Source organism: Schistosoma mansoni (genome assembly GCF_000237925.1).
Source record: "Schistosoma mansoni, WGS project CABG00000000 data, supercontig 0196, strain Puerto Rico, whole genome shotgun sequence".
In the NCBI taxonomy this organism is placed as follows: Eukaryota; Metazoa; Platyhelminthes; class Trematoda; order Strigeidida; family Schistosomatidae; genus Schistosoma; species Schistosoma mansoni.
Window position 1 is genome coordinate 290,334 of NW_017386073.1, and position 16,392 is coordinate 306,725.

At 37.4% G+C, this 16,392-nt stretch overlaps 1 protein-coding gene across 1 annotated transcript in view; it reads left to right on the top strand.

The window, feature by feature from the left end:
• Smp_169140 (hypothetical protein) overlaps positions 1-15,163 on the top strand; it is a gene marked incomplete at both ends in the record, with an annotated part of 29,411 nt that extends 14,248 nt beyond the window's left edge. Inside the window, 5 exons of the mRNA XM_018793832.1 lie at positions 60-351; positions 5,066-5,440; positions 7,178-7,280; positions 9,100-9,373; positions 14,395-15,163. Of these exons, the coding sequence (XP_018647120.1) occupies positions 60-351; positions 5,066-5,440; positions 7,178-7,280; positions 9,100-9,373; positions 14,395-15,163 (1,813 nt within the window). The remainder of the gene's footprint in view (positions 1-59; positions 352-5,065; positions 5,441-7,177; positions 7,281-9,099; positions 9,374-14,394) is intronic.
• Between the last annotated feature and the right edge of the window lie 1,229 nt (positions 15,164-16,392).

The window sequence follows — 16,392 nt, forward strand, 5'->3', positions numbered from 1 at the left end:
ATGGTAATTGCCTACTCACTATATGAATGATAGTATCTTATTTCGTATTTTATATCCAGTGAACCTCCTGAAGTTGAATATCTTGGAGATAATATCTATCCTGTTATAAACTCGATCGCTTTAAAACAACATGGTAATCGTGGTAGTGGTGGAACAGTATGGCTACGTGCAAAGTTATTTCAATTCGTTGAAAATTATCGACCTGCATATTATGGTACATGGCGACGTCGTAGTCGTATCGTTACTGGTCGTAGACCATTTGCTCGTGATGATTATCAACTTGATTATTCCATTGATTCAGATGATGAATGGGAAGAAGAAGAACCTGGTGAAAGTATTACACAGTCTGATGTGAGTTAGTTCATTATAAATGATGAATATATAGCTCTGCTTTGTTAAAACGACTATTTAATCAATACATAATGTAAAATAGCAAAATATGATGCCCTATAGTATGTACTTTACATTCGCACTGATAGATCTGTCAAAGGGGTAGTATGTATTCTAGATTACTAGCTAGACACTTCAAAATGGAAAAACGGATTATTAATGAGTAGGAAACGATCCATAAAGTTATATCCATTATTCTTGTAACCTCTTCCAATATATTTAGTGGTACGTTATTTTTCTATTTTAAATGACACTTTGAATGACATTTAAATGTTACGACTGTGAAAATATAGTGTAGACAGAACGAGGCTTTTCGCTCAATGTTTGGAAAAGTTTGCACCTTAATTTTTAAATCTGAAAACTATCTGTGTCAAATTATTAAATACCGGTTAATAATTCGGTTACTATTATTTGACAGTGAAATGTTACTCGATTTTCTAAGTTACAGCTTTAAGCATAACATTGGCATAAATTTTGGTGAAGCTATATTTATCATTTCAGATTGATAAGATTGGTAAATTTAGTGGTAGACCTGTACGTACTTTGTCTTTCAGTTTATTTTACGCCTTTTTTCGCTGATTCACCTATATATTTCTTTTTTTTGTAATCAATTCAATGTAATTCCACGTGATTTCAATTGTGATCCGAGTTATATGTGGTTTTTCAAGTTGCTTAGTTGAATATAGCTAGTACATTTTTTAAAATGGATAGACATATGTAGTGTTTTCGCCCGCAAATTCCTCCCAGTCTTATGGATGTTTTCCTCACCTGCTAGTAAAATACCAGTCCATCCTGCTAATTATATGAAAATTGTGTACACCATGTGGTTTTTTCACACTTATTCTATTACATATGATGTATCTTTGTATGACAATTACACATAGATGCTAAAATTACTATCGTTGAAAGACTATCATCTTGAGCATACTAGAAGAATGTGCGAGATAGTAACTGCTTTTCCATATTAAAAAGTTGCTCTCTGTCATCGTGTAAAACCAAATTATTCACATAAATGGTAAACTCGGATTATTTACTACATTTTAAACCATTGGCAAGATAGAACAAAATCCAGCGAGAATAACTTCATAGGTTTGTATTCGGATTCAGTGAAACATGCAAAAGATTTGAAATACATTTTATACTACGCGTAGGATATCTAGATACGACCTGAAAAACTGCAAATAGTAGTTTTGTAAATAAAAATTCTAATTTTTATCCATAGGAGTTTTGAAAACCCAAAACATAATAAATAAATCTATTTTAAACTGGGTAAAAATCCCAGAAACTACCTTTGTTCTAATGGAGAAATTGCATTTGAGACTAAACCACTGATTCCCTATAGTTATTCATTGAGGCGAACTATTGGCACTTTGGCATCAATACGTGTTCCTTTTAAACTATTTCACTTTCCACGATTCGGTCAGTAAGTTCCATTCAATATAACGTTATTCAATTCGTTTTGGTGATGTTTTGCAAATCAAATTTGCAAACTTGCTCCCCTAGCTAAACACTATGGTATCGTGGTGTACCTTGTTCCAACCCGTGATATAGGCTCGAATTTCTGGAGAGCATTATTGTTTACAAAATCGTTTGTGAGTATCGATCCCCATGAAACCTAATTTTAAGAATTCGCAATAAACTCTTATAGGCATTTAATTTGTTTTATTGGTTCACTCCTGTAGTGAAATTTTCATATTCATTTTTAATTTTTTTCTGTTCATTCAATCCAAACAATGCATCATTTTACTTGACTTGTTACTTTTGAAAATTATAAATTTTATGCTTCTCAAATTTCAATGTGTTAGTTCTAGTCGAAGTCGACATAACTCACGATTGAAAGTGTTGCAAGCTTTTTCTGGTACTGACAACAGTGTGATGCCTCTGTGATTCTCACATTTGCTCAGACCTCCTTTCTGAGGTATCTTGATGAGGCATCCTTCTTTTCAATCCGTTGGCACTTGTTCCTCCTCCCAAATCTTCTTGAATAGAAAGTGAAGCATGTTTGCTGTTACTTCAGTGTCTAACTTCAGTGCTTCAGCTGGTATATTGTCAGGTCCTGCCGCATTCCCATCCTTGATTTGTCTGATGGTCACCCTGAATTTTTCGATCGTTGGTGAAGTGACATCCATAGGAAGGTCTGTGTGTGCTTCTTCGATCCCCGGTGGATTCAATGGAACTGGTCTATTCAACAGTTCCTCGAAGTATTCTGCCCATCTTTTCCTCCGTTCTTAAATCTCAATGATTGTCTTTCCTTCTTTGTCCTTGACGGGTCTCTCCGGTTTACTATATCTCCGTGCTAGTTTCTTCGTTGTATCATATGGTTGTTTCATATTCCCTTCTCTTGCAGATGTTTTTTTGTCGTTGCTAAGTCTTCCACATATTTCTGCTTGTCGACTCTTATGCTCTTCTTCACTTGCTGTTTGTCTCTGTGTATTTAGTTTCGTGCCTTGACTTTCTCTGTTCTGGTTCGGCTGTTGTTAATTGCTTTCTTCCTGTTCTTCTTTTCTTGAATATTGACCAAGGTTTCGATATAGATCCATTCCTTATGATGATGCTTCTTACGGTCCAGAACCTCCTGACACGTTGAGGTTAGTGCTTCATTGATCCCTTTCCAGTTGTCCTCCATAGTGGTTTCTTCTTCTTTCAGTAGATCCTGTAAGGCTTGGAGCCGGTTGTTGAGAATCATCTTGAATTGGTTCAGTTTGTCAGTATGTTGAAGGAAGGCTGTATTGAACCTTTGTAATGCTGTTTCCCCAGTTGTCCAATGCGTCTTTAGCCTCAGTCTTACTCTGGCCACAACCAGGTGGTGATCTGAAGCTATGTCAGCTCCTCTCGTGGTTCTCACATCTTCCATTGCCCTTCGGAATATTTTGTTGATACAAATATGATCTATCTGTTTCTTTGTGGTGTGGTCCGCTGAGATCCATGTAGCTTTGTGTATGCGTTTGTGGGGGAATATTGTGCCGCCTATAACCAGTTTGTGGAATGCACATAGATTTGCAAATCTCTCCCCATTTTCATTTCTCTCTCCTAGTCCATGTCGTCCAATTATATCTTCATATCCTGTGTTGTCCACTCCGACTTTAGCATGTAGGTCTCCCATTAGGATGGTGAGGTTTTTTCTTGAGCAATTAGCTATGATTGATTGCAGTTTCTCATAGAACTGGTCTTTATCGTCATCGTTGCTATCATTGGTGGGTGCATAACATTGGATAACATTCATTGTGATTCCCTCCTTCTTTGTTTTGAATGATGCTTTGATAATTCTGGATCCGTGAGATTCCCATCCTACAAGTGCATTTCGTGCTTCTCTGGACAGCATTAGAGCAAATCCCTGAGTGTGTGGAGCATTTTCCTCTTCGTGATCGAAGTGCAGCAGCATTTCTCCCGTATATGGCCTTGGCTGTTCAGCTTGTGTTCAATGGGTTTCGCTGATTCCAAGTACTGCCGATTTGTATCTCCTCATTTCCATTGCTATTCGACTGGTCTTCCCGGTCTCCCACATTGTCCGGACGTTCCATGTACCTATGAAAATTGTTGCTGTTGTTGTTAGAATGGGCATCGGCCTCGTGACTTCCGAAGAATTTCGGCTTTCATAATGAGACTTCATAATTCTTTCTTCAACTCCCAGGGCAGAGTTTAAATGGTTTGAATTATTTTTTCTGGTTAGCGTCTTTTTTAAGCGAGTTTGGTTTTCTACGGGATGGGGCCGCTAACTCTATGCCCAACCCTCCTCCTTTATCCGGGCTTGGGACCGGCAGTAGCCCTCGGAGGGGCGGCGGGCGGAGTTAAAGAATGAATTTAGGGAATAATAATTATAAGTACTTCAAAACTAAAGTAAATGAATCCAAGATATCGCGACCGATTTGGAACCATGTCACTTAATGTCTTCAACTATTGGTTACAATAATTGAGGTTCAGAGAATGAAGTAGTCCATGACGCCTTTTTCACATCATGTTATGTCCCGATAAGAATAGTGAATGGTAACTTTGGGCTCCATTTATGAACCAATACTATGCATATATTTCTATCGTGTAATTGTTAAATAACTAAACTATTCATATTCATGTCTTTCTTATTATGAGCTTTATTTTGACGTATGAACTATTGTTATACGATTTACCATTCTTTAATTATGCCCTGTCTATCATTCGCTACCTCCCTTATTCACAGCCACATTTGGCTAAATCTTGTACAAATGTTGTTTTCCTATTTATGGTACGATGTGGTCTTTCTGTTTGGTATATAAACACAGTGTGCTTGAAATAAATGATTCGTACCGCAGAGGCTGAGATTGGCGTTCTGTACTTCACTGGTTGGGCTAGGCATGAAGCAGGGCTGACAAGTACTCTAGACTGTTCGCACGGGTTTTATGCGTCATTGGTCTGATCGATTAATCACTGCTCTCTAATTGGTGGTATTATCACGTTATAAATCATTAGGGCATCCAGGAAACCAGTTATAACAGCGTAATTAATAGATAAGTGCAAAAATTTGTATACAGGCTAACTGACTGTTTCATTCATTTCCTCATTTATATCACATTTCCATTATTAACTATGTTCACTGTATGGGTTTTCATTAGTATATTGTTGGATTTATTTTCTAAACCAGAATGAAGATGAAGAAGACGAGGATGAGGAAAAAGACGGTGATGAAGATGATGATGACCAGTTCTTTGTTCCACACGGTTATTTATCTGATGATGAAGGTGTTGCTGTAGAAGAAGGTGAAGGTCCAATCCCTGATGAAATGAAGCAATTGCGTCAACAATTATCTGTTGCGGAGTATGAAGCAGCTCATCGTCGTGGACTTCAACGTTTAAAACCATTATTACTGGGACCTTTATGGTTGCCTGAACCTGTTGAATGTTATATACCAAGCAGTAATGCAACTACTACTAATACTACTATTGCTTCCACCAATAATAATCATCATTTTGAAGAGAATAAAGAAAACATCGAATTACCAGAAAGATATATTCTCAGTAAGCAAACCAATGAAAAAACTGAATTCCAATTAATGAAATCTGTTTTAAGCGTCTATCGTGTAAGTGTACTTCGCATAGGACGAAAACAGCTTTTTTATTACGTAACATACTCTGTTTTAATATAAGTTTTATTATCTGTCTAGTGGTGTATTTGAAAGTAGTCTAAACTTAGTTCTGATTTTTGGTGTGTAACATTTGTTTGCTGTAATTTGTAAATTCCATAATTTCACTAATTTGCATTTAATAATATTATATGACTAACACAACTGCCGTCGGTTTCATGTTTTTGAAAAATAAATATTTTTTATTGAGAGATATTTTTTCTGTAAGGTATGATGGTTAAGGCATTCAGTTTACTACCACTGAGCAGCAGGTTTGAACTCCACTTAACTTTGGTTTTACCAGACGGCTAGTATCACTAGTCCACACATTTTAAGTGTATATGGGAGCTAAGTACACAAACCTAGTTGAGTTTTAGGTTCTTCGTTGTCTTTCTAGACAATATCATCAGTATCATTTTTTGGGTTCCATAAAAATGTTCATTTATGCAGGATAACGTTGCTGTAAGTGATCTATTTTGGGTGCGGTACTATATATTACCAAAATCCATAAACCAGTGTTAAACATCATACATTTTATCCGTTTTTCTTACCAATGAAACTTGAATTTTTTAAGTAATTGCGATAACTGTTTTTTTTATACAGTAGATGCTACAAAGAAATACCGTAAACTACATAACCCCCAAATGCCCAGGTACGGCCGAGAGTAGGGAGAGTCCGCTCTCCCTCTCGAAATGCTCTCACATAGCCACGCGTATATAGCCTCTGTCAGGGAAGTCCTACTCACTGCCTTCTCGTGGCGGGGGTGATGTTCACGAAAGTGAGAGGACGAAAAGCGAATGTCCGGTGCTTTAACCGGGTTGGTGGATGTGGAGGATCCACCTAGGGGAGTTGGAAAACTCTGATTCCAAACTAATGGTGCACATGGACTCCAGTATCCTGAGGGAACAAATGGCGTTTGAGTCAATCGTTGGTCACCGGCTACCATGGGACTGTATTTCCTCACGATGCTTCACTGTCTTGTATATCAGATCTTTAGGTCAAAGACTCTGGGTGTGGCCCCCTAAGGAAACCACCTGCTTCGGTTTGGGAATCCGGGCAGTATCACAGCCCTCAAGCAAATCGAATGAGATTTGTATGACGCATATATACCTGGTGCTCCTTTGTACCAATATTTATGTGTTCAAATAAATAAATAAATAAATAACCGAGAGATTTATTATCATTTGTGAAAACAAATCTGGTGTTTTGTCAAGTTTTACCTATTCTGATTGGTTAGTCTTTGAATACTCATAGAGCCGGTCTTTTTATAATTTATTATACAATTAGTTCCGTTTATGAATTTGAACCAAATCAACCATTGTTCTACCTCATTTGTTGTTTTGCCTGTATTCAAATGAACATCTTGACGATTCATCTTGATCATCAGTTATTTCTACTACATTGTACTCAGCTAACATACTAAACATGTTTGTGAACAGATAAAAAATGACTTGTAGAAAGTCAGTTATTGCGTGTCTAATATAAGCCTTGTTTTCTCTGAGCAGTATTGCACGTAGTATACAATAATAATCTGATTTTGATCAGTGAAACAATCACACACTATTATATTGTAATAATTTGTAAATAACTTAGTGTAGACCGTTTTACAGATTGGCAGATAAATATCAGATTTATGGTTTGATGTTTTTGTATCATACTAATTTGTTCATGTCTACACTTTTTATTTGATCATAGGTGCATTTATGGACAACAAATTTTCCTATTTCTGTTGAACCAGATATTGTTGCAACTACTACTACGCCTTCAAGAAGACCGAAAAAATCTATCCCAGAAGAAGGTTAATTCATAGTTCTCTTAATAATGAAATTCCAGTGCAATGCTAAAATTGTTTACATGTAACGGATTATTATTGGCTGGAGGGGAAGTGTTGAGAGCAAGGAAGAACTTAACACTTCCGTTTCAGTGTCGTTCGAGGTTTCGTTGTTGATTGTCAGGTGTGAAGGTAGTTGTCACTTCCCGGTTTCTCATACCACAGAAGGATACTTCTTATTGATGAGCCTGGGGAGGGGAAACTGGTTTTCTACTTTACCAGTGAGACAGACACTAGATAAGCGGTTGATGTTAAGAATCCCGATAAGAGCTTCTTGTTCGGATTTCAGATTTACTTCTATATCTATGCCGGAATGATCACAAGTTGCTGTCACATCTCTAGATACATAAATGGTGTATTACGTTTGCTCCCTATACTGGCTGGGTGAAGTCAAGTGAATCACCAAGCTAGGATCATATAAGCGTGTTTTGGAGACACAGCATTAGTTGATGGAACGAGATTCTAGGGTCATAGCCAGTGACCTCTGTTGTTCGATTTGACATAGGGTTCGGACATTGAAAGCTGAAACACATAGTTCGAAGCGAGGTTTCAGGAGATCTGAAATAGCATTTTGTGAACCTGAACCGTTAGTATTGACAGCACGTTTTGAGGAAGTCAAATACAGAAGGTGAGAGTTGATAGAAGAGATATTTGGTGATGAAGATGGGGTCTGGTTATGATCAAGGTGATCTCACGTGTCGCTACAGCTATGAAGGCAGTTGTCACTCACCGAACCCTCACACCACGGAAAGATACTTGATATTTGATAAACCTGAGAGAAAAAACTGGATTAGTGGTGATCTTAGCAATCTGAGAGCATGACCACAGCACCCAGGGAACAACTCCTGGAGGCCGATTACACATTTACCTTTTGTGTAGAGTTTTTGATATGTTAGCTCCGTATTGCAAAAGCCCCGACCACCGAAGTCGAAAATCTGTAGAATAAGATGAAAATTTTAGAGTAAGCCCCTTCTAGTCCCTTACTTTTGTTTTGAGAATGAAGTACTGTCATAGATGATGGTTATCTGAGGGAAACACATTACTGCCGTCACACCCTTGTGCAGTTAGCAGTATGACTATGTCCGTGGACCTCAAGTTTCTGCTTTCGGTCTTACCGTTCTAAAACCGACCTGGTCGGTATGGTAAGACTTAAAGGAACAAGTGTTCCACCCAATATAGATAGATTGGATCATTCCATTATATAACCCCGATAATCACGTCAAGGTAGCAGCTATGGTCGGGAGGTAAACTCATAACCAGATGGATCTTATCAGTTTCTAACTTTTATGGTCATTCACAGGAAACTGTGATTTGAACTGATGATAACTAGCAGTGGCTGATATGGATGTTTGCTTTTGTCATTCAAAACCAACTTTGCTAAAGTCAATTTGATGGAAGCAGAATGTTTTTGCTTACAAACTTTTAAGTATAAATCTTTCAACTGAAGGTCTTCTAAAGATCGTAGACAAAATAACCGATTACTATAATATTTACAAGTTAGTTTTTGGAAGACCTTCTCTCTCATAAGTCAAATGCCCTTAAACTATATCCAAATTCCGAGGGTATCCACTTAAATACAATGACTGAGTGGACTGGTTGTTTCATCCATATATATATATATATATATATATATATATATATATATAAAGGACAACGCAGTGTCGAAATCTATATTTCGATTTTAATTAGATATGAAAACTTGTATAGTAATATTTATTCTAATAATAATAATAATAATAATTCCAATAGCATTGTTTAACTTTCTGTGTTTTTTTTTTATTTATAGCGATGGCGTATTTTATTCACCTTGTTCATCGAAGTCCTTTGGGAAAGCATAAATTAGCTTTTGAATTCCGTGTTTTTTGGCATCGTCATACTACTGGCATTCTACCAGAATGCTTGCATTATATGGAATATAAAAAATACAATGCTTCTACAATGGGTTCAATCTCACGTGGTGGTCTTTCTGTATTATCTGGTCCAGGTTGGGATAATCTACCATTAAGTCAATCACTTGTATTATCCAAATTAGCTGAGATCGCGGTTTTCACCGAAGGAAGGTAATTTATCCTGCGTTCTATTTTTTGTAATTATTTCTACATTTTCATAGTTTAAATCATGAGCTTATCTCAGTTAGACTACCATTAGGAACCTAGAAGTACTGAACAGATGTCTCGTCTCATTATAGGACTCCTCAGCAGTGCTCATCCACGACCCCGGACCTGGGGATCGTTCGTGACTGATGACGGTATCCAACAGTGAAAACGCTTAACTTCAACGAACTCACAATATTGCGCAACCCTCATCGATTGCCTGCGGTGGATAATCGTCACACCCAGTGTAGTTGGTTTTCACTGTTCGCACCTCACTAGAACTCTAGGTCTTATATCTTGAAGCCAGTCACTAGTAAGTACATGATTATTATGTATATAGGAAGTTTCGTGGAGATCATAGAATTTTCATTGTTCAAAGTGCAAATTAATTCCGGATGCACGGTCGTGGATGCGCACTGCTGAAGAGTCCCATACTAAGATGAGACGGTTTTCCAGTGTTTCGGTATTCTAATAATAGTTTAGCTCAGATCAGTTCATAATTACAACTATGATAATTCTACAATCTCCGCAAATTACTCTGTATCTTCATATTGTTGCTTATTTCGAAAGGAAATATATTTTCTGTTTAGCTAACTTACTGCATAAATCTTGTTAGTTTTAGAAAACAATGCAGTGGTTGCCTAGTGGCTTAAATGTTCAACTTAATAACACTAGATTGCAGGTTCTAACCCCGGCCTCTCTAATTCTGTTTTGGCAGTTTATAGCATCACTCGGTCCCTTGGATTTGTAGTGTATCTCAAAACTGAGTACATAAGTCTGTACCTGGTGAAATGAATTACATTATGATTAATATTGTCATTATTATTATTGTTCAGAAAACGTCATGTGTGTTGTCCAAATGATAAATTAACTATTCAATTTTTTATCAATTGTCAATACTATGATAAAGATATTTATCTTGGTAGTATGAATCGTGGTAACAAATATATAGAGCAGTAGTAATAGTTTAGATTTTTTACCAGATCTCTAATTTGGTATAGCGCAACTCGTATTCAGTGTAATGTAAGCGTTCATCTTCCATTTGTTGGGTAAGCTAACTCTCCTAGCTGGACCCTTCGTACTCACCAACCCGGTTAAAGTGCCGGATATTCGCTTTTCGTCCTCCTAATTTTGCAAACAACAGTAATGCCGCGAGAAGGCAGTGAGTAGGACTTTCCTGGCAGTGGTTGTATGCACGTGGCTAGGTGAGAGCATTTCGAGAGGTAGAGCGGACTCTCCCTACTCTCGGCCGTACCAGGGCATTTGAGGGGTCTAAAACTGAACCAAGCAGCGTACTACAGTGAAATTCTGTGTGAAATATGCTTTGATTTAATCTATGTACGGTTACACAACTGTGTTGGTTCAGTCACTTTTTACATAATAAATATGTTTGTTATCAGATAGAGGGTTTGTAGAGATTGTAGTAATTTTATACTTGAATTCATGAGTCAAGTTGTTATATCTAGAGCCTTGATTCTTAATATGCCGCGAACTACTTGACTACTTGAACGATAGAACCCGCAAACGTCGCAAAAGAGAGAAGACAAAGACTGGTAAGCAGGAAGTTTATTGCCCCAAACAGTGTCAAAATATAGCACAGAAATCTCGTGTATTTATAGTTTTTGGCTGAAAGTAAATTATCATTTAGGTCAACCAATAAGCACATAGGTATCAAACTAATCCATCCAATGGAGAAGCTCCACGTTGGCATTTCTAGAACATTCCCCTAGCCGTGATTGGATGGAATGTCTGCGGCTCTTCCTGGGCTTCTTAGGGCTTCCAAGAGTCTACCGACGGGCCGTCCTTACACCTCCCCCTTTGAAGTCTGTGACGTATGAACTTCTTTTTGGATTTTCTTGAAGCATTGTTGTTGTTCTCGTTTTTCTGTTCATCACCCTTATTGGCTGCGCGCTCTCACTCTTAAGTTTTTCTAGTCGTTGGTTGCGGCCTTCTTTCGGGCCTTTCTCCACCAGAATGTGGAACGGTACTTGTGTGTCTACTGCTGCTGTCCTATGATCCCTTTTTATCTGATTCATATGTCTGGTACATTTTCCGTCCCTTCCACGGACTAAATAAAGTACTTTCCCGATACGCCGTACTATGACACCTGGTTCCCATTTCTGACCGTCTTGATACTTTACAAGTACCTTTTCGCCGCGGTCGTTCGTCTGATACTCTTGTACAGGTTTTCTTCTTTTCTTGGGTGGCGATTTTTTTTCAAATATCCATGGGTTCTTTGCCTGAACTTCTGATTCACCTTCTCCTGCGGCAATGAGTACATCTTCTCCATGTTTTGCCTGGGGACCGATCAACCTTGAGAGTGCATCAGATCTCACCGGACTACATATATGATTAATTGGCTGGTTAGCCAACTGCAACATTTCTATTAGGTCAAGACCAAGCAAATCTAGTCCTGGGCTTTCAGTGAGATATACTTTCACATTCTTCTGTACATTCCCTTTTTTAACTGGGCAGCATATCTCTCCAGCAATATTTACCTTCTCTCCAGATGCACTGAGTGCTAACTGGGTTGTAGGGAGCACCGAGGGTTTGCCAATATGACTCCATGTTTTGCGGCTGATCAGTGAAATATCTGAAGCAGTGTCAAGCTGTAGACGGGCACGGCGTCCATTAATCTCTAAGGTCACATATTTTCTTCGATTATGTTCTGTTCTAGTATGTGCTACCATTATTCTATTGGTTGATGAACAGTTTTTACGTCTTCGGTAATGAACACTCGATGAGCGACGGTGCATCTTCTTCTTACAACATGTTTCTTTATGTCCTTTGAGCTGACATCTAGTGCACCGGTAGTTTTTGTATGGGCAGAACCTTTTGTAATGCAGCTCTCCGCAAAACCAACATGCGGATGGAGGCTTCTTAATGGTTGTGTTCTGCTTTTGCATATAGGAATCTTTCTTCCCACTTACTGCCTGTACATAGGGTAGTCGACCATTATTTTCTACCATTGAAGTGTCATGCTTCAAGTTCACCAGATGCTGACATTCAGTAGTCACCTCTTGAAGGGTGATATTTGGGCACTGTTCAATTTTGCTTAGAATTCTGGTTCTAATGTCGGCGTCTTCTGAAGATTGTAAGCTGCATACGAAAACAAGACATTTGAATTGGTCTTCTGTCATTGCTGATAGTTTGAAGCGCTCACATTCGCGATTTATTATGCTAGCATGTTGCACCCAGTCATCATTGCCGGCTTTTACTATTTTCAAGCACTGATATCGAATATTGAACAAGGAAGACTGTTCACCGAAAATTTGCGACAAAATTTTAACTGTTTCTTCGAATGAAATGTCTCTTGGGTTCTTGGGCAGAATGTAATTAGTATATCGTTCATGTTCAATGGTACCCAGCTTTCGTAGTAGCACCCTGACCTTGGCGGCATCATCAAAAGTTTCTAGGTCGACATTAAATACATCTTCATATTTCTTGTACCAAGATTCGAATGTTACACCAGCAACACCATCAAAATGAAATTCGTGAATGGAATCAATGATACAATCAGCATGCGATTTGGCAGAAACATCTGTAAGTCCATTCTTATTGAGGTTCATCTGCTGGGTTAGTTTTTCGAGTATGCGCATCTGGAATTGTTCAAGCCGTTTTTCATGGCGCTCTAGAAAAACTTCAAATTGGTCAAAGGTAATAGACATCTTGATAAATTAACCCGTCGCCAGTTGTTATATCTAGAGCCTTGATTCTTAATATGCCGCGAACTACTTGACTACTTGAACGATAGAACCCGCAAACGTCGCAAAAGAGAGAAGACAAAGACTGGTAAGCAGGAAGTTTATTGCCCCAAACAGTGTCAAAATATAGCACAGAAATCTCGTGTATTTATAGTTTTTGGCTGAAAATAAATTATCATTTAGGTCAACCAATAAGCACATAGGTATCAAACTAATCCATCCAATGGAGAAGCTCCACGTTGGCATTTCTAGAACATTCCCCTAGCCGTGATTGGATGGAATGTCTGCGGCTCTTCCTGGGCTTCTTAGGGCTTCCAAGAGTCTACCGACGGGCCGTCCTTACACAAATAAAGCTAGACCACTATGGAAAACTTGGATGCACTGTATAGCTGTTTCGTCCTAGTATGGCACTCCTCATCAGTGCGCATCCACAATCCCACTCGAGGGATTCGAACGGTTGAATGATGACTCAGCGGTCTAGAGGTTAGGCCTTCACGCGCGAGCCCGAAACTCCTTGGTTCGAATCCCTCGAGCGGAATTGTGGTTGCTCACTACTGAGGAGCCCCATACGTGGACAAAACGACCGTCCAGTGCTTACAGGTTTTCCACGGTGGTCTAGTCTTAATTGATACATGAATCCAACTATTAAATATGTTTGACTTTTTAAGTGATCCGATGTATGTATTTCTTATTAATATGCACATCATTTTTTTATACCATAAAAATTAAGTTTTTGAACGATCAAGACCTATAAATAAAATTGAATTTTGCGGTTTTATTTTCACCTATCAAACAAATAACCATTATTTCTTGATCTTCGCTTATTTTATGTTCAAAGCTTATTTTGTTTACTACAAATTACTTTTTATGCTTATCATTTTGCCGCGTTCCAATCCATTTGTTATGGTATGTTGTTCTCCAGTAATTAAGTATTTTCATTTTTCGGTAACCTTTTATGCATTCACTCTTTGTCTTCCTTGAGATCTTAAGTTTCTGAATCCTTCATAGAATTTTAATTATCTCACTAATTTATAGATTTTTTTCGAATTGTATCCTGTATGTCTAATCTTTCCTATTACCATTATTACTGTTACTGACTTTACTATTCTCGGATTTACCCTGACAGTTTTATCGTTCTGTGCTTATGGGATGTGGGAACTTGAACCATTGTACAAATGTGCCAGGTTCTACGTTGCATTTGACTGGATGACTCAACTTTTTATAGATTCTAAATCTTGATGTATTTACAATGGTGTTTATATGTAGTTATTTTCTTTATTTTAGGTGGATAGTTAACTCAGAAATACTTCAGAAATATGCTTCACGTCTTTGTAATCTGTGCAATATTCAAGAATTAAGTGGTGGTATTTCTGGTAATTTGGACAAAGTTGATAAAGATTATTTCAATAATCTTGTATTTCCTTCATGGGAATATTTAACGGATGTAGCAGTGACTAGTATCAGAGTAAATCGTGGTGCATCAACAACTAATCGTCGATCTCTGGAACTACCACAATCACAATTACCACCAACTGTTGATCGTTTACATGAACCACACAAAAACATAATGACTATCAATAATTCTCCAGTTGTTTTGTTACAGCCTCTACAATCTTCCGATGTTGTAGTATCAAGTAACCAAACTGATAAGGAATCATCAATTCATAAGAATGAACAATCGTTTCAATCTAAAAAAATTCATTCATCTGAAAAAGACATTAATTTATCGGTTAGTATAAGTCAGGAGAACTGTTCTTCAAAAGTGACTACTACTAATACTTCTACTAGTTCGTCTCATATTCCAAGTCGAAGAAAAGGATTTACTAACAAAATTCCCACAAGTGAAAAAGACGCTCCTTCATTTGTTAATAACAGTAAAGAAGACTGTTCTTCTCCGAAAGTGACCACTACTACCACTGGTTCGTCACAAACTCCAGCTCGGAAAAGAGTAACTTTGGATTCATTCCTTATACCACCTGCAAAACGATCAAATGTTAATATATCTTCCGAAATTCAGTCGGAGGAAGATTGTGTTATTATAGTTTCAAAATGACAATTATTTCATTCTCACAATATATGTGTATATTGTTTGAAAATATTTGTGAATAGTCCTAGTATATGTATGCATACCTCAGTATTTAAGTTTCTTGAGACCGTGTTTTATTTAGGGTGATTTCACCCTTGCTTACCTTATTACTATTCCACTCCTCTTTTATTCCATAATAATTGTCTACTCTCTAATAGATGTACAAAAATTAGTTTAAAGGGATGCATGCTGAAATCGATATTTCATATATTCTTTTCATTATTCTTTTTGTTAACATATGAAACTATGAGGTTCTGTCTAGTAGTGTAACTGAATTCTATTGTTTATCTTCTCTATCGCTCTTCACATATACTGTTATATAGAAATTTTTGTAAAAAATTCACCTATTGTTTATACATTATTTTGAAGACGAACAAAAGTAAAGTATAGTAGACTATTATTGTTTTTTTCCTCTCTCTCACCAATTTGTAATTCACATTATCATCTATTTTCGTATATTTATGTGTGTTTATGATCAGCCAATAAATATGTTTCTTTATTAAACAACCTGTAGATGTCTTTTTTCGACAAAAGGTAATAATTTCGTTTTAATCTAGTTTTTGACAAATTCCAAGTAGTAATATGTAAACGTGATTGATTAATATGGAACCCACAAAACATTTCAACGTGCTCTCAAAAAGTCATCATTAGTGTTAATGACATTTTGTTTGGTGTGTTTTAATGTATTTTCAAATGAAGAATATTTTTAGCGCTGAGAACAAGTAGTTTAAAGATGTTGCGTTCTGTGCTGGATGGTTTTTGTAGTGAAGCGTTCATTATCTCTTTAGACATTACTGGCTCATATTCTTAAGAAAACAAATGACGTATGAACCTATTGTTGGTCACTGGCTACCATGTGACTGCGTCTACTTACGTTGCTCCACTGCCTGATGGATCAGACCTTTAGGTCGAGGGCTCCGAATGTGACCCCTTAAGAAAACCACATGCTTCGGTTTGGGCACACGAGCAGTATCACAGCCCTCACACAAATCGAATGATTTATGTGATGCATATGTATTTAGTGCCTTCTTGTACCAACATTTATGTGTTTAAATAAATATATTCCATAAAGAAATGAGCTGATGTCAAGTTAGAGACCAAGTCAGGGAAAAGCAGCCAAAACAAACCCGTGAACGACCAAACGTGTGTGAATAACAACCGACTAATTCACAGGTTAGCAGGTTTCATTCCATTAT